The sequence below is a fragment of the Tupaia chinensis genome, unplaced genomic scaffold (genome assembly GCF_000334495.1).
Source record: "Tupaia chinensis unplaced genomic scaffold, TupChi_1.0 Scaffold141517_1, whole genome shotgun sequence".
Lineage (NCBI taxonomy): Eukaryota > Metazoa > Chordata > Mammalia > Scandentia > Tupaiidae > Tupaia > Tupaia belangeri.
The window spans coordinates 133,899-159,303 of NW_006201378.1; the positions used below are offsets into that span (position 1 = coordinate 133,899).

Consider the following 25,405-nt stretch of genomic DNA (forward strand, 5'->3'; position numbering starts at 1 on the left):
TGCTTTATGAAAAGTTTATGGAGCCAATGCCTCCCTATAAAATCAGTAGTTTACAAGTAGGAAACCTGTTTTAAGAAGGGAGAAGATGATGTTGAAAATGACCCTACAATGTCAGATCATGCACATAGTCTTTGGAAGGAAAAAAATTACTCTGTTCATGCCCTAATTGAAGAGAACTGGCAATTAACTGCAAAAATAATAGCCAATACTATAAACATTTCAATTGATTTAGCTTATACAGTTTTGACTAAAAAATTTCCATAGAGCAAAATTTCTGTTCAACAGTTACCAAAACTGTTATACCCAGATTAATTGCTGACAAGAGCAGGGCTTTCAACAGAGATTATAAACAAATGGGACCAAGATCCTGAAACAATGCTCGGAAGGGGAGATGAAACTTGGTTTTGCCAGTAAGATCCTGAAGGCAAGATGCAAAGAAAGGGCTACGAAGAAGCAGAAGTGGTCTAGTCAAAGCCAAGTGGACCAGTCAAAAGCAAATTTCATGGCCAGTGTTTGGGATATTCAAAGCATTTTTTCCTGTTGACTTCCAAGACAATTTTTCCTGTTGACTTTCTTAAGGAACAAATAATGATAATATCTGCTTATTGTCAGTATGCTTTGAGAAAGTTAGTCAAAGCTTTAACAGAAAAGTACCCAGGAAACATTCACCAGAGTCCTTTTCTCCTATGACAGTGCTCTTGTTCTCTCTTCTCATCAAACCAGGTCAATTTTGAAAGAATTTTGATGAGAATTCTTTGAGCATCTACCTTCAAGTCCTTATTTGGCTCCTTCTGTTTTATGTTTGTTTCCTAATCTTAAAATGCAGACTAACAAAAAATCTCTTCAAAGGGAAGTCACTGTATTTCAGTTTATAATATAATAAAGACTGCATTGACAAGGTTTAATTCCCACGACTCTCAGTTCTTTCAGGATGAACTAAGTGGCTGATATCATTCTTTACAAAAGTATCTTGAATTTGGTGGAATTTATGTTTACAAATATAATTTCTATTTTAATTCAATTTTCCATAAACTTTTTGAAGAACCCTCCTATTTAAAGACTATCACACTGCATGATAAGAAGATGAATGTTCAAATGCTTTGATGAAGAAATATTGATGTTTTTTTATCCAGGAGTGGTGCTTCTAGCCCTAATGGAAGAAGGAACTACTATATACATATCCATGGGGAAGTTCCTAAGGGTTTTAGATAAGGGATTATGGTTTTAGATAAAGATGTGGATTTTTATCTCTATGTCCATTCATTTTGGAAAATTTCCTAGAGTGTCTGAGTTCTCTTTCCCACTAAATTCTAATCCTAACCAAAATATTTTGCAAGCTCTTTAATTAAAACCTAATGAAGCTAAAATGAAAAATACCAGACTGAAAGAGAACAAACAAGGCAAGACAATACTACTTTATTCCACTTTAAGCTTTTAAATAACCTCATTTGAAAGTGCCTTCTGGGATCTGCATGAATAAGACAAGATTTCCCCTTTGTTTCTTTTTAAATCAATATTTGAATCATATTCTGAACTCTCCCTGCTGGTAGCACCCTGTAGCCAGTGCCCTGATTCTGTCATTTTTCATCTTTCAAAACCTGCGTGGAGTAGAATCTTCCAGACCTTTAGGTAGCTTCTTTGTCTACATTAGTGCTATCTCCCTAATTGGTACATGCTTCTTCTACTCAATCCTGTCAGCATCCACTGCTTGATTCCAGGGGAGGCATTGTCCTGTGAGAGCTGATTAGACAATTGTTTCCACATAATTTATTAAAATGAAGTTGCATACCAGGGAAAACAGGGTTTTTATCTTTTTTGTAAAAATTATATCATATTACTCTTGAGTGTATATCTGTAAGAATATATTATAAATATCTCTTGTGGTATTACTTAGAGTTTGCCTTTGATTAGACTGTGAGACTGTAAGAAAAAGTAGTGGAATTAAATTAGTTGTATTTATTCTGATGGAAAATTAAGTTTTCAAGAATGTTAAATAAGTATTTAAACACACATCCATCTTCTACATGAAAATTGTACATTCATCTTCTTTCATCTTGTTCACCCCCCAAAAAAAATAGTTTGTTAATTCTATTTGGAAAAAGACCACCACTTTGAACATTTCCTTATATCATTTTTTTAAATACATTTATGACAGTGATGTGAAATCACATTTATACTTTAGGGTGAATACTATGATTTAATTGGTATGATATTTGAAAACAACATGGTAACAAATATTGTATGTAAGTATTTTATATAAAGAACCTCTTATCCAAGCAACTTCATTCATGTATCTAAAATGTGTATACTTCTGAATCCTGCAGTGTTTATTTAAACCCTTTCATGTGGTGGAGGAGTTAGGAGAAATCTTGTCTAATAAATGGACAACCCTAAGTGTTCAGATTTAATAACAAAAATTGATTTGCCCATTAACAACACTGAGACATATAATTTCTGCCTCAGTACTGTAAATGAAAATATATTAAACTTAAAATTTATGACTATAACAATAAATTTATTATATCACATAAAGTGCTTCTTTTATCTCTCTTTTTAAATTTCCATTTAACCATTGTATATCTTTACAGTGTACAATATGTTTTTTAATCATGCATGCATTGCATGTCAATCAATTAAAGTTAGTACCATGTACATCATTCTCAACAAATATCTTTCCATTCTTGTGTCTGTTACATGTATTTTTTTATCTTGACTCTCTTCCTTCCCTACCTCTTTATCCTCCCCCTTCTGTATAGTTTCTGATATCTACAATTGCCATCTCTGCTCTATGTCTTCCATTCCTTCAGTTTCTGCTATAAAATGCAGACATTTGGTATATATTGAACAGGGACATACAATGTCTGTCGTTCATAGTCTGGCTTGCTTCACTTAGCATTACATTATCTATGTTCATCCACTTTGTATTAAATGGTAAGGTCTCTTTTCCTTTCATGGCTAAGTAGTATTCCATTTGTGCCACATTTTTTCAAATCAGTCATCTGTTCTCAGACATTTAGGTTGATTCCATTTCTTAGCAATTTGTGAATAATGTTGCAAAACATCAATGTACAAGTGTCTGACTGTTTTTCAATCTCTCAAGAAAATACCCAGGAGTGGTATTTTCGGATCATATGGTAGTTATATTTGTAGGCTTTTGAGGAATCTCCATATTGTTTTCACAATGGCTGTACTAATTTACATTCCTTCCAACAGTGTAGGAGAGTTCCCTTTTCACCACTGCCTTGCTGACACTTGTCATTCTTTTTATTTTTTAAATCACAGCCATTTTAACTGAGGATAGGTGGTATCTCATTGTGATTTTGATTTGCACTTCCCTTATGATAAGAGATGTTGAGCATTTTTATATGTTTTTTTTTGCCATTTATATATCTTCCTTGGAGAGTTGTTTGTTCAGCTCATTTATCCATTTTTTAAATTGGATTGTTTGTTTTATGTAGGTAAGCTGCTTGAGTATTCTATTATTCTGGATTTTATTAGTCCCTTATCTGAAGCATAGTTAAAGTACATTTTTCTAATAATAAAACAATAAGTGTGCTGGTCAAATAATACTTCAATAGGATACTATTTAGCTTGCTTCTCACAGATTATCTATCCTTAGATATCATTTGGATGTTTAGATTTCGTTTTACCATTTTGAAATGTGCATACCAGAGTGGGAGAATCATGTCATGACACCTATTCACTCAATAGACACTTACTTTCAAAAAATATACTAAAATCAAATAACTGTGTTTGTCATTAGGGCTACGATGGTGAACAAAAGGCAGATGGATGATCACTGTACCACGTGAAGCATGAGTTCTAGCATAAATAAGCAATGACTTTGTAAACCTTAACAAATGGCAAAGGAACTAACAACACCCAGTGATGTTTATTGTGATTGTTTTCCATGTTGTGTCTACGTGCACATGTGGGTGTATGTGTGTATATGTGTATATAGGGAGGGGAATTAAGTAGTCTATTCAATGTAATTGACTAACATTTTAAATTACAAGGAAAAAAATGTCCCAAGTTTGAAAACCCTTCCTAAAATGGAGTAGCCCATGATAGGACATTTATTAACATTTATGTGAAAAAAATAGAGACTTCCTGCTTCTTAGAATTGTATCTGGATAATTGAACACACATGTTGATCACCCAACATGTGACTTTTTTTTGATGGAGAATAACTGCTGATGAATGAACTCTATATTTTTAAAGAGTACTATGACCTCTCTTTTCACATTAATAGTATCCTCTCTCCTGACTTTTTATCTCTGTAACTTTCATTCTGTGGCAGCTGCATGTGGAGGGAATTTGACTGGCCCTGCTGGTGTCATTTTATCCCCCAACTACCCACAGCCGTATCCTCCTGGGAAAGACTGTGACTGGAGAATCAAAGTGAACCAGGACTTTGTCATCGCCTTGATATTCAAAAGGTACCATTCTTGCAGAAGCCCTCCTTTTAGTAGCATTTTAAATGTCATACCTAAAACTTACTTCATGGATCACTTTACAAGGTCTCCACTTTTCTATCTGGGTAAGCCCTAGATTTTGTGTCTAATTCTTTTGCATCAGGCTTCGAAATGACATGCAAAGAAATAGATTACTTTGTTCTAGACTTCTACTCGTGTTAAGACATACGTGAAATTGGTTTGAAATACTGTTTACCTTGCACACAAGGTGTTCTACATAAGAAGACTTAACTTATAGACTACTCAAGAAAAGTAATAAAATGTGTGAGGTAGATAGGCTTGATACAGATTCTCACCCATTCTGTTTTTCCATGTGTGATAGCTAATTCGTTAATTCATTTCCACAGCATGTCCTGTCCGGTGTTCACTGTTATTAACATTCTGATGCTTATGACGCCACGGAGTTTTGAAAATAAAGACTCACCAAATTTGATTGCTGTAAAGTCTGAATTAGTGGCCATTAGTCTTAAACATATGCTAACTCCTTCATGCTAAACTAAATGATAAAAGAGCAAATACTGGCTATTTTATTGAAATGGATTCCGTCGTACTATTCTACTATATGCTATATAATAATTACATTTTATTGAACCCTAAGGTGTTTTCCAACTTTGTACTTTGATTTTTGAACTAAATGATATTGGTAAAGGTAAATAGTTCCTACAGATTGTCTTGATCTCTTAGCTATTTAGGGCTGTGTTCTAATTATGTTTGTTTATCTGTCAAGGAAGAAAGTTCTCTTTTAGAGATCTTTACATCAGTATTTAAGGCCTGAATGTGCCTACGTTTCCTTACTTTCTCCTCCTAATGAGATCTGAGTCAGTATAATTTAAAATAACTTAATCCTGAATCTTGAGTAAGTTGATAAATTATTTTCTTGAATTAAAAAAAAATTCTCTCAATCTCCTAGACAATGAGTACTTTATTATGTCACTCAGCTAATACACAAAACCAATGAATATTTGCTGGCTGTATTTTCCAAGAGCTGTGCCTTGTTGTGGTTGTTAACACTAAATCCTTATAGTGCCTTCCTTAAAACCAGCAGCATTTAAAAATAAAATCCCTTTGGTGAGCATGGAACCTTATTAGTAGGAGTTTCCTACTTTTTTTGTGTCACTGTGACTAATTATCAAGTGCAACCTATTCAATAATATTTAAGGGAGTTTTATACAAGTAGTTTTTTTCATTGCATTTTACACACTTCTTTGGAAGAAAGTTGAACTAGAGAATTTCTAACTCTCTTATAAATTTTAGAATACATGAATCATTAGATGACCCAATGTCTCAAAAATGTTACATATCTGTGAATTCTCTGATAAGGATAACTTGCCTGTGCCAGATGGAAGCTATCCTGAAACCTTAACAAGTAGATGTTTGTGGCAATAGGAAGGGGGAGAAGCCACAATTTCAGATAGGGACAGGGATGTTCAACTACCCAAACAAGGGAGGATGACACTGACAAGGACTACCCAAAGGGTATTGTTGAAGTGCATGGCTAAATCCAGGTGTGCTTTTGGGGAAAAGGTGGGAGTCTGGCATTATTAACAATATAGGCAGGCACCAGATGGTGGTACACTGATAAACCACCATGCTCTACCGAGGGAATCCTACATGGGGAGGTCCCCAGTTCAAGTCCTGAAACCTCTCTGAGTATACTGGGCATATGTTTACCCACAATCCAGGCTGGCTAAGGCTGGGATGGATCAGGAAATGAAGACTTTATTGAAGGCATGTTCTCTCTCTAATAGAAGAAACAAATAAATAAAAATTTAAAATAAAGATAAAAAATTAAAGTGCCTAAAAGATATATGAGCTTCAGGGCTCATCCTGATATTTGGGATCTCTGGGGAGGGATGATTAATCACAGCTCTCTTATATAGACTATGGAACTGATGCTCACACAGTGGAACTCAGATTACATGTGGTTCAAAAATTCGGGCAGCCTTTGACCCTATTTTGGGGGCTTATAGACATGTACAGTTAGCATAGGTAGAAACAAGATAGAATTTAGCAAACAAAACCATAATTAATTATGAATTTCATTCTAGGCTTCTATATATGTATGAATTGTGGTATGTCCAAAAGGAGACAGCAGATGAAATGCATAGTTTTATTTTTTCCAGTGTCTGATATTATTTTCAGTGTTTAAAACTTGGTTATGCCAAATTTTGGAGATGCAGCAAGACTCTAAGAGCATCTTCTAATAGCATCCCTGCAAAGTATTCCAAATAGAATTGTCATTCTCATAAAATTCTCTGGGTCATTGCAATTCCTTTTAACTCCTAGAGTACATCAGCCTTTGCATCACACATGACAAAGGGAGCATATCCCTTGAGAGTTTCGAGTTGAGTTTAAATTGTTAGGTTCCTTGGAGACTGACTGTGCACTGTTAGAGAGGAGAGAACGTCAGAGAGAGGAATGGAGAAATGGGGAAAAAGCAGGAGAGAGGGCTAACTGGAATGTTCCATGGTGGTAAAACTACATGTGAGAAAATTTACACTCTGTGCTATTTAGAGGAACTGTTTATACTGGCTGCTTTGTCTAAGCATAGAGGCAGTTGCATTAAAAAAAAATGCACGCACACAAAAAGAATTTTTAAAACTTTAGAAATAGCAACACCAAGGATGCAAACTTTTTTTTTTTTTTTTTTTTTTGTGAGAGATGTTCACTATAGGGCGAGTGCGCTCGCCAGACAGACAGAGAGAGACATAGAGACAGAAAGCAAGAAATCACCCTCCAGGGGGAATGGTCACCCCGCAATCCCTTCTCCTCCATTCTCCTCTCAGGATCTTGGGCACGCACACACACGCGCCCAGTGTGAATTTTAAGCCACCGGGTCTAGGTCGCGAACCGTGGTGGACTATGTGGGAGTCCAGCGACATAGCCATTACACTAACTGCTGGTTCCCACCAAGGATACAAACTTTTAAAACTGAAAATATTCATGTGAACATCAAACAATCAGTGGGAATTCCTTCTTTTCAGCCTTTCAAATTATATTTCATTAGCAAATTCCCATATGAGTACAAGGAAGAGTTATTAAACCTGTGGTATGATTCATTTCCTTCTAGCTGTCTTCAAAATTGAATTGTATTAGATATAGTCATGGTACAAAATACTAATACTGCTTATGATAATTGGTATTTTTTATATTTATTGCTATTGTAACATTTTGATTGTTATTAAATTTTTTGCCCTAATTGTTTAAATTATTATATAAAATCAAATAAAACCACTTTGTGCTCTCAAAGGTTTAATATTGTGGAGAATAAGGTAAATATGTATTAAGTGTATAACACAATTAATGATCTTTTCTTTCAGTTTCAATATGGAGCCAAGCTATGATTTCCTACACATCTATGAAGGAGAGGATTCCAACAGCCCTCTGATTGGAAGTTTCCAGGGATCTCAAGCCCCAGAAAGAATAGAGAGTAGTGGAAATAGTCTTTTTCTGGCTTTTCGGAGTGATGCCTCTGTGGGCTTGTCAGGGTTCGCCATTGAATTTAAAGGTACTGTAATGAGCTGTCAGTGTGGAAATTAACTTTATCAGGATGGTTTGAATTGTAAGTCTTCCTTTGTGTAATCTTGCATATCTGTTTAATACGTAAATATCTCATCCATCTTGGAAAGAAAGTCCAATTTCTCCAATGGAGAAGAAAGTTTCAGAGAAACAATTTTACCTTAGCTGAAAGGGAGAAATATGGGAAATTGTTTCCCTAAATTTATGGTCATTTAAAAATAAATAATCATTTGTGCCATGACTGTAATGATATACAAGAATTATTTTAATATCTGTCTTAATATCTTTTTATTTCTTCAGGCTGACTACAGTTAAGTACAGTTTTATCTCAGTATTTTTTTTTAAGTTTTTCTATAGGGCACATCTGCTCACCAAAGATGGAGAATGAGAGAGAAGGCAAATGAGAAATTACCACCTGGAGGGTATGGCCACACCGCAATCCCTTCTCCTCAGTATCTTCTCAGGATTTGGGGGACACATGCCTGCTGTGATTTTCTAAATTCTGGGCCCAGGACTTGAACCATAGTCAGCTATGTGAGATCTGGTCCCGTAGGCTCCATGTCATCTGCTCATCCAATCTCAGTATCTTTCAGTGTTCTGCCATTCTCCCTCTTTCACACTGATGTGTAGTTTTTGGAAGAGATCTGGCTTTGGGTATAGTTTTTTCTTCTTTGGTTCCCAGATCAGCATTTCACATCTAGGTTGGGATTCATCATCACCAGCCTTTAACACACAGAGAAAACAAACAGATAATCCCCAAAAGAAAAACCATCCTAAACCAAGAATTTCACTCTTCGTCCAAAAAAATAATGTTTTTTTTTTCAAGTTTCTCATGTTAACAAAGAAAGTATTAAGTATATTCAGAGAATGAGAGATGAAGACGTAAAAAATATCAATTCACAGTAACGAGTATTTCACTATGAATACTATTGAAACTATATTTCTTTAAGCATGTGGGTTCAATTTGTAGCAAAGAATTATAAAGGTGGATATTGGGACATTTTCTCTTCTGTTACTGCTTTGATGAACTGATATTTTTAAAATATGATTTGAAGTAGAATATCAATCTATTTTCCCAAGAACATCAACATCTACAAAATTATGATCTTTATTAAAATGTACAATAAAAACATCCGGATATTGAGGCAGAGCATTGATGGGATGAGGAGGTAGGGGTGTAATCTGTTGAAGATATTTTGATCAACTGGACTAGGGAGAAATGTTCACATATTGAAATGTTCACTTTGTAAGCTAAACCATGTGGTTGAATGTATATTAAAAATTTTTAAATATAAATTTAAAAAACATAAAAAATCCATTAATTACAGGAGTATCAGGTGCATTTTGAATAGTATCTGTTATGTTCATAAATAAATTGAAAACAATACTTTTAAACATGTGCCATATCATCAGATAGTTTCTGTATTAATAACAATTCATGAAAATCTACTTTGACATAACAGTATCTTTTCTCTGGTAGCCAAAAAACAAAACAAAGTGAAACAAATGAACAGACTCATCAGAGAGCAAGAATTTGCATTTACTCTCTGCCTATTCAGATCGTTAGGATTCTCCCAGCTATTCTAAGGTAAATTCATCAATGAATGAAGTACAGAGTGTTGTACACGTAACATGAAGAAAGAACTACCTCTTTTCTGTTTGATCTCTTTAGTAATCTGTAAAGCCACCTGAATGCAGGCTATAGCTCCTAATGTTTTTAAAATTCTCCAGTAGAATCTGTGCAGAAAAAAAAATACACAGGAAAGACAACAGTAATGATGCAATTACATCTGGCAAAAAATGAACTCCTGTGCAGATAAAGAAGCAGGCAGCGGAACCACTTCTTAGGCACGACAGGAAATGAAAGGAGCACCAGGGGCTGTCCTTCTGTGCAACGGTCTAAGGAACCTGGCAGATTCAATCTCTCCTGCCTCCAATGCGAGTATTCAAAGGTCATCTTAAATGAAACAGACAAGAACAACAGCAAAACACACCATGTTATGAAGACATCTAATTGGAAAACATGACCAATTGTAAGCAAAAGAACAGACCAGTGATTTATTACCAAATATCCTGAACTGACAACTAGGTAAATGGAACCAAAAGATTAGCTGCAGTTCATTTGAAGAAAAACTTGCCATCAGAAATTTAAATTAGGAACCTAAAGTAGAAAGTTACTAAAGAGTAAATAAAACTAAAAGGAATGTATAACAAAAACTTACCAAAAAGAATGAAAAAACAACAGAAAAATAGGAACACACATATAGTGAACATTTTTAAACTTTTTAAAAATAGAAAACAATCATATAACCAAGAATAGGACTTATTTGCACTAGATGTTCAGTACATATTTTATTGGATAAGTGAAATAAGGGCCTGTTCCATGGACTAGTGGTTTAAACAGCCGCATCCCACATGACTAATCTCATGGTTCAAATCCCACTCCTGGTGGCTTGAGAAAAAGTAACTAGGCACCTGTGTGTGTGTGTGTGTGTGTGTGTGTGTGTATGTATACTCCTAATCCCAACAGGATGGAGAAGTGGAGAAGAGATGAAGAGGTTGTGGCATGACCATGCCCCATTGGGGTTGTTTTCTACCTCTCCCTAATCCTCTCTCTCTGTCTCTGGCAAGCACACGTGCCCTTTGACAAGTTAAAGAAAACAAACAAACAAACAAACAAAAACCTGAATAAGCAATAGAAAGATGGAATGACTTTTATAATGCATACAGTTTTATTTATTTCCTATTTGTTTAAAATAAGTGTTTTGTATAAAATTTAAGGCAGGTACAAAGAATTATCAAAATGTCAACTATTTTTGAAATATTCAGAGAGGTATGTGGTTCAACAACTAGAGACCACTGGTCCCAAAACATTTGCAAAGAGATTCAAAAACAAAGTATTTTGAAGTTTATATACACACATGCACACACACACACACACACACATATACACACATACACAAACACATATATATATATACACACATACACATATATATACACACACATATAAACACACACACACATATATATACACACACACACATATACATACATACACATATAAATGACCAAAATGTGTAAATAAAAATGCACATAAGGAATTCCAAAAGTTTGGAAAATGGAATTGAAAGTCTATTTTGGTGCAAAAATATTTTGAGAGCCATGCTAAGTGTTTTCATAATATATGTTTTTTATATCTTTGAAAAATGCACATTTAACTTAGATATATTTTAGATGGTCTGTTGAAATAGGAAATTCAATATTAAGGCTGTCAGAAGATAACTTGACTCTGTAACAGCAAGACTGAGGGGAAAAAAGGAAGATACTTTATATTTATAGCTGGGAACACATGGGAGTTTAGTGCTTTTGTAAGTTAGGGTTGGGTCTGGCTGCTATGATGTGTACTGCTAAAATGCTGTGTTCCATGGGCTGAGGCCACATGACAACCTGGGTTTGATTCTGGGTCTGTGCAGTGGTGTGTGCCTTCAGCCCCAGCTGGGATGCTGAGACAGAGGATCATGTGCAGAGCATGTTTTTTAAATAATGATGATTGGGGCCATGAGGTGGCATGGTGGTTAAGGGACTGCATTATCACATGGCCAACTACAGTTAGAGTTCCGGACCTGGAGGCTTGAAAATCACACTGGGAGTGTGTGCGTTCATGCCTAGAGTCCTGAGAGGAGAATGGAGAAGGGATTGCAGTGTGGCCATCCTCCTGAGGGGTGATTTCTCACTTCCCCTCTCTCTGTCTCTCTCAGGTAAGCAAAATAACCCTATGATAAAAAAACTTAAGGAAATAAAACAAAACAAACAAAATGATGACTTTATGTAATGGCCCTGGAGTGGAATAGATCTCTAAAGTGTGTCTTCTTGAAAGTTAAATAACTCTTCTTGAGCTTCAAGTTATCATAGTCCTTATCACACATACCTATAGTGAAAATCAGAATTAAACATATATGCACCCAGTTCTGCATCTGGCATGTAGTAGACCCTAGATAAATTTCAGCAATTCTTACAATTAAGATAAAACTATTGGGTAATACCACATGCCAGACCCAAGGTTTGACCCTTATCAATCAATAAATATATTTTTCTAGCGACATTTGACATTCACCCCTACTAATTCTAACAATTGAAAGCGGGCAGAAGCCAGAGCACCCTTCTGTGTTCATCTTCCAAGTCTGTCTGTTTGCTGTTTTCAGTAGAAGAAAGTACTGACAATTTTAACGAGTTAAACCATTTTCTTTTTTTCTTTTTTTCTTTAAGACACCGGGTCCGGGACTCGAACCGCAGTCAGCTACATGGGAGTCCAGCGACATAGCCATTATGCTAACTGCTGGTCCCAGCCATTTTCTTTTCAAAAAGCCAAATTCTCACACTTCTGAAAGTTACGAAGTTGTTTATGATAATGTGGTTTAAGAACAAAGTCATAAAATGAATCTAACTTTTTACAGGATCAATTTCTCTGGTTCACTACTGAAATCCAAAGCCAAAAAGAAAGAAAGAAAGAAAAATAATGTTTGAAAATGTAATATTTTTTAAACTAGATGAAATAATTTAATATCGATTCTCTAATAAAATATTTTAATCTATTATTTTATTAAAATGGATGTTTTTCAATTTTTATTTACTTAGTAGGTTACTTTGCTCATTAGTCAATCAAAAGTTTTTGGGCATTTCTTGTATACTGAGTACTGTTCTAGGTCCTTAGTAAAACAAGTGAGCCACTAACTAATAACCAAAATGATTAACTTTCCCACTCTCATGGAGTTTCCACTCATTTTTCTTATAGAAAAACCTCGGGAAGCCTGTTTTGACCCTGGAAACATAATGAATGGGACAAGAATTGGCACTGACTTTAAACTTGGCTCAACCGTTACTTACCAGTGCGACTCAGGCTACAAGATTGTCGACCCCTCGTCCATCACGTGTGTCATTGGAGCTGATGGAAAACCCTCTTGGAACCGCGTGTTGCCCTCCTGCAACGGTACGTGTATGTGTATGCGTATCTTTTCTGCAGTCATAACTTTCCTTTTGAGTGTAAAATCTCATTTTGGAATTGATTTCACACTTCAGTACTATATTCCTCTAATCAGTGGTTAGGGGGCCCTGATGTCTAGTGTAGAAAAAGTTCTAGGCATTTAAGTTAGCTAGGGTAGTAGTCATTTTCTTAGGTTGCTGAAGGGGCAGTATTTTCCTTTCACTCAGCTAGTTTAACATCTTTAGCTTCTGTTTTTGCATGTTTTACACCCAATCTACACAATAGGTACAAATTAACATTTTCTATATGTTTCTTTCTTCAGTGATAGATATGGATGGATAGAGAGAGAGTTAAGGACAGATGATAGAGATGGAGAGGATAGATGCATATTAGAGAAAATATCTACATTTACCTGAACGTGTCTGACTTTATATATGATATATAAGGAATGCACACACAAATATATACACACACAGAGAAAATATAAAATATATTTTATACTAATAAGTGTGTAATTCTTTCCCAAACACCAACTTGAGGAAATGCGACTTGTACCCTTTACTCATTGCATGATATATGTTAGAAGAAAGAAAGAAGAAAGAAGCGAAAGAAGAAAGACTTTAAAATAATATATAATCTCATGTTAGTTGAAGAAAAATTGATTTCCAGGGTTACTTAAAATGTACTCAAAGACCAGATTAGTTCAATAAATGGGAATTTATTAAAAATATGTGTTTTCTTCAAGACAGATGACATGCTACAGACACCTTTAGACTAAATAGATATTTTGAAGAATGAGTACATGAGGGACCAGCAGACGTCGTAATGGTTACATTGCTGGACTCTGGATTTTCCTTGTTGCAAATCTGTGCTCCTTTCCTGACATACTGCAATGGGCAAGGTTGGGGGACTGCCCCCAGGATTTAGGTCTAGAGGAAGGCCTATGTTGAAGATATAATACAGTTCCCTCTCTGCTACTAGCTGGAAGGGTAAAGGGACACTGGCCCAAGGCCATGGACCTTCTTTCCTTTGTGTGACATGAGTGATGGTCTGTGCCTAATGTCTCCCACAGGGCTTATGGTACTGACACATGGAAACTTACACAAAAATATATTCATAAAAAATATATCCATTCAGTGTTAGAAAATAAGTATAAATGATAACTTATTTATTTTTCACTTGTTATAAGGCATGGACTCTCACTGGAAAGATATGGAGGGTGGGGGAGTGAGAAATCACTCACTGGGGGAATGACCACACTGCAGTCTCCTCTTCACTCTCCTCTCGGGATTTTGGACATTAATGTACATGGGCCCTGTGTAATTTTCAAGCCACCAGGTCTGGGACTTAAACCATGAAGCTGGCCATGTGGGGTTCAGCCACCTTAACTTCCATGCCACCTACTGTCCCAAATTGGCACCTTCTGTTACAAGCAAGATTTGTTAATATCCCACTAACTTTATAGAACTGGAAGGGAATAGTACCATTTATCCCAAACACTTACAATAGTAATTTAAGACTCCAGTTTTTATTGTATTTTACCTTTGGAAATTTAAATATAGCTTCTTATCTATGTAAATTACGCTTTAGGTCATGTGATATAGGATTCAGACAGTATAGATAGGACCAGATTACTTTAAATGCATGCATATGTACATTCTTTTAAAAAATGATTTATTTATTATTATTTGTTATTATTATTTATTAATTTGACTAGAGAGAAACAGAGAGAAAGGGAAAGTGAGAAAGCAAGCTGCCAAGTCCAGGACTCGAACTGCAGTTGGCCATGTGGGATCCAGCACCTTAACACATCATGCCATCTGCCGGCCCCTGCATGTGTAGATTCTTATGTAAAGAATATAATACATACACATTATATATTTATATATTTATTAACTACATGTAGATTATCTGCATAAATACACATACATAAACAGATATACACACACACACACAAGTCACTGTAGCACAGACCCAGTGGTGTGGGTGTGATACCAGGGCCATATGGAAGGGCCAGAACCAGATCTTGAACCAACATAGACATGCTAAGAACAGGAGTGGTTGCTGGTAATCTCAGCTAACTGGAAGATTGGGGTAGGAGGATTTTATCATGGTGTGACCCTGTTGAAAGGATCTCTTGTTGAAAGGGTTGTCGAAAGGGGTCTCTTTCTCTTGCTCATTTATAAAGAAATATTTAAGAAGTAAGCTTATAAAGGAATTTTATGAATTGTTTAGCTCTGGATAGTATAAATTATTTTTGTGTTTTAAAATTATGATTATAAAGCCTAGTTTATGAATCAGTCTGCTCTGTTGACCCGTTTAATTAAAAATGCGGAAGGACTACCTATTTCAGTTATTATACTGGTTGCTTTGGGGGATTTTTAAAAATTGAAAGTCATAGAGTCCTTGCCTAAGTTTATTAAAACAAAATAAGAGGAACTGAGAACTTAGAACTCAGCTTCAGTAGGCTCACAGGTGAGGGAGGAAGTCAGCCAGGGAAGCTCTGAGGAACAGCTTTGATACGAGCCCTGAATTTCTGAGTGATAATATTTTAGCCATACAGAAAATATTTTAAAATAAAACTACATTTGATCCATTGATATATGATTCAATTAAAGATTGTTTCTTTTCCCATGCTGAAGTCCTGTAAAGTTGGTTCAATTTCTTATTACCAATCATCAAAATAATGTATATATCACAAAACAAGGATTTCGCCTTACAGTTTCTATTTCCATGTCAATAGAACTCAATATTCCAAATCTTTAAAGCAGAGATCATTTCTCCTGTAGTGTATCTTAAAACTTTCATGTAGAGCAGAACATTTTGGGCATACATCAATGTCTATGGATCAATCAGATTACCAATTAACCTGGAGGACTATATTGTAAATACTTTGATAGTTAATATTTTATGGCTTGCAATCAATGATTTTGGACAAAATTGTGCTAGCTGCATGGCATGATTTTTTCATGATGATTTATCTGTCGCCTACAGATTTTGTTCACTGAAGTTTGCTGTAGAATAAGAAATAAAATTCAAACACCATAGAGTCTCTTTCATGGGTCAGGATGGCTTCTGTTCACTAGTATTTTTGTTTTATTAAATTTGATTATATTTTGCCTTTACATTTTAGATATATTCCAGTTAACCAAATGCATGAGGAAGTCTCTTGTTACCATCTGCAATGAATGCTGTTACATGCCTTTATACATTTAGGAAATAATCGCTCACTATGTTAATTAACAAATTGTAAGCATATTTTTTTGCTATCACATTAATATGATTTCTAACATGAGAAGGGCCATGCCTAGTTCTTAGCACAGTAACACAGACATAATAATTATGTATTAAACAAAAATTCTCTCTCTATTTTTTTTTTCAATTTCACAAATATGGTTGTTTCTAAAGTATCTTTCAAGTCTGAGAAAAACGTTAAAACACAATTTATCACAGAAGTAAAGGACCTAATATACCTGCTTAGTTTTCTTTTATTTTTTAATTTTTTTGTTGTTATATGTTCTCTATTATCATAAGGTAACTTTTTTATTCTATCCTTGAGCTCAAATACTTATTTGCAGTTACATTTAAAAAATTATATCAGAAGTAGGGAACCAGCAGTTAGCGTAATGGCTGTGTCGCTGGACTCCCACGTAGTCGACTGCGGTCCTGTCCCAGACCCGGTGGCTTAAAACTCACGCCGGGTGCATGTGCATGCGTGCCCAAGATCCCGAGAGGAGAATGGAGGAGAAGGGAATGCGGTGTGACCATCCCCCCTGGGGGGTGATTTCTCGCTTTCTGTCTCTCTGTCTCTCTGGCGAGTGCACGCGCCCTATAGCGAAAAAAACCTCTCCAAAAACAAAAAAATATATATATATCAGAAGTTGTCCTTGATAACAATGTTTGCCACCTCTAATCATTTGAGCATCAAAATCTTCACTTGGTGGTGATTTATTTCCAATTTTCATTTATAATTCTTGTTTGAAATGTGAAGTAGATGAAATTTGTATGTGCAAAAGGAATACTTGCAAAATAACTTGCCTCCATTTTATGTGGGTAGTCTAAAATAAAATGAATTTCCATCCCTATACTTTAAGAAAACAAAAACATAAACAGAAAAAAACCTTGAACTTTAAGCTTTAGAGGAGAAAGAACAGATCCTTTTAAAATTATCTGGGTTCAATTTCTGTTGTTGAGATGGAAAAAATGTTGATTGGTCTATCTCCCTTGGTTGAGTGAGTCACCCAGCATTCTATCGGAAACCTTTGGCTTCAGAGTTTGATTTACAGAAGTATACTCCATCTGAAAGTGAAAATATATCTCTTTTACTATTTAAAATGGCTTAAAGTTGGGTCTAGCAGTGGCACAGTAGTTAAAGTGGCTGGATCCCATGTGATGAACGGTACAATTCAACTCCCAGATCTAGCAGCCTGGAAAACATGTTGAGCGCATGAGCATGGGTGCCCAAAATCCCAAAAGGAGGGAGAGAAGAAGGAGAAAGCACTGTGACATGGCCATCTCCCATAAAGGGTGCTTTCTCACTCTCTCTCTCTTCCTCTGTTTGTGAGTGCACATGGCCTCTAACAAAACAAAACAAAACAAAACAAAACACAAAAGATGTTAGCATGAAAACCTTATCTAGTTTGGTTAAGTAAAATATCTCCTAGTTGATCACAAATAGATTAAAACAGATTTTCAACTATTTTTCTTGTGCATTAAAAGTATGACTGTAGTTTTGCCAGCCACTGTAATGCCTGGGTTTGGAAAAGTTCTTGACAAACCATTAACTCTCTTGAAAAATCATTAATGAGGTGTCTTAACATTAGCTTTATTCAATTCCAAGAGAATTCTATTAATCATGGAGAATGTTCTGGTTATCAATTAGAATTTAACTGTGTGCTAATTAACATTCCAAGGATTAAATATTATCTCAAATTTCGATATTTTTCAGTGCTTGAAAATTGCCATATCATGAAATAATGAGTGTAGAAATATAAACTTTCTCAAATACTGAACATAATTGGAAACCAAATCAGTGAAGGTATATTTAAGATAAGAAGCAGTGTGAGGGGCCAACAGTTGGCTCTGTGGCTATGTCGCTGGACTCCCACGTAGTCAACTGCAGTTTGAGTCCCAGACCCAGTGGTTTGAACTCACGCTGGATATGTGTGTGTGTTCGTGCCCAAGATCCCAAGAGGAGAATGGAAGAGAAAGAATTGCTGTGTGGCCATCCCCCTAGTGGGTGATTTCTTGCTTTCTGTGTCTCTGTCTGTCTCTGTCTTTCTGGCAAGAACACATGTCCTGTAGGAAAAACCTCTCAAAAGAAAAAAAAAAAAAAAAAGATAAGAAGCAATGTGGTCAAGCCTTGTACAGCATAAAGAAAGGCCCAATAGCCCAGTAGTTGAATTACTTCTGTGCTAGTCACTGCTCTATAGCTCCATAGATGAGAGGACTCGGACCCTTTTTTAGGTAAAAATATGAGAAATTGCAGTATTGGTGACATAATTCCAAAATTGTATATCAAGCTTCTAAGGTTTAATTGGATGACTGTTTTACAATGATAGACCAGTAGACCAGTAGCTAAACACTGCACAGAGGGACCCAGATCACACAGGGATACAGCGGTTGGAATCCTGCCTTGGCAGCTTAAGACACACTCCAGGAAAGGGGAACAATGAAAAAAAAATACATTGAATTGACACAGAAATGAACAGTTATTTGCTGATGATAATGTATATGACATTGTCTTTGTCTTGACTGATAGACACTGTGTCTGTGCTGGGGAAAACCATGTTGTGCACTGTAAGGATGTATAGTGATTAAATGTAAATAATGAGGTTTTTTTTTTGTTTGTTTTGTTTTTTTTTTAAGAAACACTTCAGGGATGATTTTGCATGCCCAGGCTCCTAATGAGATGGAGAAAGAGAGGACAAAAGAATTGAGGCATAACCAGTCCCTATTGGAGGGTGCTCTCTCTGTCTCTCTCTCTCATGCCTTAGGAACTCTGGCAATTTTTACAAAAGTGTTTCAGACATATACTACAACATTTTTCTATTTTATCAACAAAAACAATGCAGAAATGAATAAAATAACTGGGGTAAAAATCAAGACACACACACACACACACACACATACACACACCCCTAGCTGTATTTTATCTGCCCTAACTTTCTAGCAATAGGTTCCCTCCACTTTAAATTAAACCCACAGGAAGATAGCTCAGAAGCATTAATAATTTTACATGTTACTCTTTCAATGAAGCGATGAGACAAAATGAGCAAGGAAAAAAGAATCCCTAAAAAGCAGAACATTTTTAGTCTCATACTTAAACAGAAACAATAGGTTAGTGTAGAAAATTAAAATAATCTTTATACTTCTTACGCTAATGTGATGACTGATATCAACTAGATAATTCTGGTGAAACTCATAAGGTTATTTAATTTGACTTAATCAGGTCTGTTCTGTTTTTATTATTAGAGCTGTTTTCATTATTATTTCAAGATGCCTGAGACTTTCTTTGAAAATAAATTCAGATTTTTCATCTGAGTTGAATTACTTTATTCTAACCTAGTAGACCTTTGTTTTCATTTTTATTACTTTGATAGCAATGTAAAACAAGGTTTTAACTTTAATCATTTCATTAAGATTTTAAATACATATGAAATACTGTGTATTTATTTGATATTTTTCAGCTTTGGCTCACCTTTCTCTTGCAATGTTGCTATTACAGAGCATGTAATTCTTCACTGATTTTATTTTTAGCTCCCTGTGGAGGCCAGTACACGGGATCGGAAGGGGTAGTTTTATCTCCAAACTACCCTCATAATTACACAGCTGGCCAGATATGTCTCTATTCGATAACTGTGCCAAAGGAATTTGGTAAGATTTCATCTTATTTATAATTCACTGTCATATCCCTCTCAATGTGAATTTTTCTGTCATTTGATAAACAAATATTCCAGTTCTTAATACAATAAAATAATATAAAAGAAGATGGATTTTATTAAAGTTAATCTATTCTCTGTTGCTAATAAAAAATACTGGAGTGGGTGGTTTATTAAATAAATACAGGTTTATTTAGCTCACGGTTTGAGAGGTCTGAAGTCAAGGGCCACACCTAGTGAGTTTTCTTGCTGGCAGGGATTCTGCCGAATCTCAGGGTGGCCCAGGGCATCATTTGTGAGACAGAGCAAGAAAACATATGTCTTTTTCCATGTCTGTGTGTCTGTCTGCCTTGATCATTCTCTTTTTGTCATAAAGCTACCGAGATATAATCATGAATGCTCTACCCTGAGTGCATTAGTTAATCCTATTCATTTATCAAGGTTCCACTTCTTAAGGCACTAATCAGATTCAATTTCTACTCTCTTAATATTGTCACAATAAGAACCAAGTCTTAACACATTGTGTAAAGAACAAATTGCAGTCATAGCACCTTTTTAAATTGATTTACTCTGTAGGAAATATAAAATTTTAAATGTATTTATTCTATTACATAAATACACACACACACACACATATATATATATATAATATATATATATATATATACATATACATATATAATGCTACTATATTACATTGTACTATAATTGTTACATTGCATTGCTTCCAATGTATTCGTTAACACTAACATTCTTTCCTTTAGAACTCTGGAACACAAATCTAATATACACACCTGCATTTCTTATTCAGAATGATTTAAAGTAATTTTAGTGTAAGCTTAGGCATGACTAAGGAAAGGATTAGGTGCTCAATGCTTGTAAGTAGATACTAACTTACAGATTTTTCTAAATATTGTAAAGGACTTCTGTATCATCCATCTGAATACACAAACATTAATTAAATTTGAATTCATAAAAGACATGGTTATGTTTCACTGAGGAAGTTTGTTTATGCAGTTGACATAACCTATAAGATAAATAAAATTGTAGAATAGAAAAACATTAGGCTTTTCCTATGATACGTTGCTCAGCTAAGTGAATGAATGAGTTATAAATTCAGTAATGTGATCCAGGCCTGGTGGCATGTGCCTAAAGTCTCATATTCTCATGATTTGAGACAGGAAGATCATGAGTTCTGGGCCAGATGGACAAACTAGCAAGATGCTATCTCAAAATTAAAGAGAAAAAAAGGAAAAGAAAGAATTTCAGCAATGCATTAATATGAATTTAGCATTAAAAAAAATCTAAATTCCCCACCAAATTATCATAGCGTTTGAATTTATGTGAATTTTTCATTCAGTAAAATATCACTAATCGGTCAAAAATAAACAGGATGCATTTATAGATAGTCTTTTGTTATTCTAATGAATTTGTTTTTAAAAAAGATTCCTTATTTAATCTTCAAATGATGCAGAAAACTATATTTTTTGGTTAAGTACCAAGATATTAGGAACCAAAATAAATGTATTAGCTGAAAACTTAGAAACAAAACAGTAAGTTGATTTTTTATATGAATCAGGGAAATCAATAAATATGTAGTACAGAATCATCATTTTACTAAAAAAAAAAAAAAAAAAAAAAAAAAAAAAGTGCTGACCTACTCCCCTTACCTCGCAGTGGTGTTTGGGCAGTTTGCCTATTTCCAGACGGCACTCAATGACTTGGCAGAGTTATTTGATGGCACCCATCCGCAGGCCAGACTTCTCAGCTCGCTCTCCGGGTCTCATTCAGGTACCCTTTCCGATGATTTTGTCTTTATTTCCCCTTAGGCAGTTGCAACAATTAATTTTAAGCTCCACCCTCTTTCTCCCCTTCATTTCTTCCTTCCTTGGCTTCTCCTTTTTTAACTAAGAAATGTCATCGTCTTGAAATTCATGTGCTTAGTAAAATTTATTTTGATCTAATGTTTCAAAACTATTTTACCCATATGTAAAACCAACTGTCTTTGACATTTTACTTACAAGATGGTGGAAAATACAGTATTCATCTCAAGAAAAGAGACACCTATCAGAAAAGAAATATTAAGCTAGCATATTTGATTTCTATGCTGTTTTCATCTTCCTCTTGGAGGTTAAAACATAATATTTTGTTCTAAATCATTTTTTTGGGGGGGAGGGAAAGGTTTTCGCTATAGGGTGCGTGCGCTCGCCAGACAGGCAGAGAGAGACATAGAGACAGAAAGCGAGAAATCACCCCCCAGGAAGGATGGTCACGCCGCAATCCCTTCTCCTCCATTCTCCTCTCGGGATCTTAGGCACGCATGCACACACGCTCGGCGTGAGTTTAAGCCACCGGGTCCGGGACACGAACTGTGGTCAACTACGTGGGAGTCCAGCAACATAGCCATTACGATAACTGCTGGTTCCCTAAATCATTTTAAACCTAAAAGTAAATACATATGGAGATACATTACATCCACACATTAATGTACATGTGGATATATAGAGACACATAGAGTGCATGGGTACATGCACCTATGCATACAGGTGTTCATATATGGGACTTTATAAAACATGTTCTATATAATAATTTCACAAATTTCTTCCTATCCCATTCTTTTACTTAAAATCTCATACAGAGATCTGTCCTCATCAAAATATATAAATAAGAAATATAAGTGTATTTATATAAATACACAAATATAAATGCAAATTTATGCATATATATTTATACAATAATATGCCCAGTATATTACTTTGAGCTCTGAGTAGTACTCTGTTCTAACCCCACCTTCCTCAATGACCTAGCTCTTACTCGTACTGTTGCTACTTCTTCGTCATTTACTGAAGGACAGAAAAGTCATCTGCATCCATTGTTGGCTTTGGCTAATGGTTAAGATTTGCTTATTTCTGGTTGTTCACTATTTCAATATTTTTAAATTTGTTTATTTATTTTATGACATCATATTTTGTGTTTCTTTTTCTTTTTTTTTAGATTTTTGCCATAGAGCATGTGAACTCACTGGAGAGAGACAGAGAGACAGACAAAGAGATGGTGAGAAATTGCCTCCTTCTCCATTCTCCTCTCAGGATTTTTGGCATGCACATACACGTGCTTGGTATGTTTTTCAAGCTACCAGGTTCAGGACTCAAATTGCAGGCTTGGCCATGAGGGAATCCAGTGCTTTAACCATCATGACACCTGGCCCCTGTGCTTTGTTTTCTTCTTTTTTTTGTTTTTTTCTTTTTTAAAAGATAAGCTCCTACTGGCATGATCCTCCTATTTCAGCCTCTCAGCAGGGACCACAGGTACACACCACCATGCCTGACTCAGTTTCTAAAACACGCCCTTGCTACATTGCTCAGGTTGGCCATGAGCATGTGGTCTCCTGCCTCAGCCTCCCCAAGGTGCTGGGATTACAGTCGTGGACTGCCTGGGCTTTAGGTTGGCTCCAGAATGAAACCCAAGCCTCCCCTGTGATGCCCGCCTATGGAACATGGCATCTGAACAGCGTGAGCTACCACAGCAGGACCCACTATTTCATTATCGACTGAAGGACTTAACACCTGGGTTTTGCTATTTTTCTACCAATGTCTGATGATGCAATGCCAAGGAATGCATTAGAAGTCAGGTAGCTAAAATGTTGATACCTAGCAGCGAGTTCTCTTCTGAAAACCTTGTTTCAATACACAAGCCCCTCAGCAGGACTTGAGACGCATTCTTCCTCACATTGTATGTGTACTTTAAAAAGTTAAAAGTATGTTCCAGGGAATCAGCCGAGGGTATGGTGATTAAGGTGTTGACCCCCTCACGGGCAACTACATGGTTCCGGTCCTGTCCTCAGCAGCTTGAAAAAATGGGGCCAGCAGGGGGCGTGCTGGTGAAGATTCTAGACTCCCCCATGGCCAACAACAGTTTGAGATCCAGACCTGGCATCTTGCTTTGTCACTTTCCCTCTCTCTCTCTGGTCAAATTAAAAAAATAATAAGTAAGATTAAATAAATAATTCTTTAAAAAATAGAAAGAAAAATATGTTGGACATGTGTATATGCATGTGCCCAAAATCATGAGAGGTGAATGAAGAAGAAGGGATTGAAACATTGCCATCCCCTCCAATGGGGGAAATTTGTCACTTTCTCTGTCTCTCTACCTTTCTCTGGTGAGTGCATGCACCCTATGGCAAAATTCTAAAATTTATTTATGTATATTTTTATATACATATATTTATATATACATACATATATACACATATATGCATACATTCATATATAATATTCTCAACTATGTACATATAAATGCATATATATGTGTACATATATATACATATTTCAGAAGCCTTTTTCCAATTATTTTTATGTACTTCTTCTTTCTGGTCAGTGATGGACTCAGGCATTTTCTTAATTATGGACAGTAATTATAAAATTATCTTGTTTCTGATTAAATGGTGCACTCAATTCTCGTATCTCTTATATAATCAGTGAATAGACCAGTTTTGTGCTTTCTGTTAAAGAAAGCATAAAGAAAGTCATGATTACAATAGTGGGTGGATAGAATGCACAGGCAAGAATGAAGTTTTAAAATTTATAGAAACAACTTATATGTTTAGGTTTTTAAATCCAAAGTGAAGTTTTTTTGCTTTTCTTGGTTAATTTGGTTTGTTTGTTCGTTTGTTTTCTGTTAGAGGGCATTTATGCTTGCCAGAGAGACAGAGAGAGAGAGAGAGAGAAAGAGAGAGAGAGAAACTGAGAAAGTACCTCCCCTGCATCAGGAAGGTCACCCTGCAGTCCCTTCTCCATTTCTCCTTCTCAGATTTCAGGCAGGCATGCACAAGCTCTACCATGTCTTTAAAGAGCCAGGTCTGGAACTCTGACCACGTGGTCAGTCATGTGGGATCTAGCAGTCTTAACCACCATGCCACCAGCGGGTCAATAAAATTTTTTATTTTTTACAAAGTGACCCTGTTTGGATAGCAGTCCAAACCCCATTCATCACTTGGAGTTATTATACTTACACTATAAAGCATGTCACTTTGTAATGAACTGTGGACGTATAATTATGAATACATGTAACTACTCACCTTTTCCCTTCCTCAGGTAACAGTCCTGTATATCAGCCTCTATACATTTTTTTTTTTAGAGAGATATTTTTGCTATAGAACATGTGCGTTTACTGGAGAGAGAGAGAGAGACAGAAGACAGACAGTAAGAAATCACTCCCTGGGGGGATGGGCAGACAGTAAGAAATCAGTCCCTGGGGGGATGGCTATAGTGCAACCCCTTCTCCTACATTCTCCTCTCGGGATTTTGAGCACTCACGCACACACGCACGCACGCAAACACGCACACATGCCTGGCATGAGTTTGAAGTCACCAATTCCGGGACTTGAACCATGGTCAATCCTGTGCGAGACCAGTGACATAACCATTACACCATCTGCTAGTCTCCCTTTTACCATTTTAAAAAGCCTACTTTAGCCTGAATTATAAGGAAAAGATACATTAAATGTGGCCCGAGAGGACTGAAAAGCACACATAGCCTTGGGGAGC

At 35.8% G+C, this 25,405-nt stretch overlaps 1 protein-coding gene across 1 annotated transcript in view; it reads left to right on the top strand.

Annotated features, from left to right (window-relative positions):
• CSMD1 (CUB and Sushi multiple domains 1) overlaps positions 1 to 25,405 on the top strand; it is a gene marked incomplete at its 5' end in the record, with an annotated part of 442,872 nt that overhangs the window by 133,223 nt on the left and 284,244 nt on the right. The window contains 5 exons of the mRNA XM_006163216.1: positions 4,301 to 4,439; positions 7,796 to 7,983; positions 12,790 to 12,984; positions 19,738 to 19,854; positions 21,537 to 21,650. Coding sequence (XP_006163278.1) covers positions 4,301 to 4,439; positions 7,796 to 7,983; positions 12,790 to 12,984; positions 19,738 to 19,854; positions 21,537 to 21,650 — 753 coding nt within the window. The remainder of the gene's footprint in view (positions 1 to 4,300; positions 4,440 to 7,795; positions 7,984 to 12,789; positions 12,985 to 19,737; positions 19,855 to 21,536; positions 21,651 to 25,405) is intronic.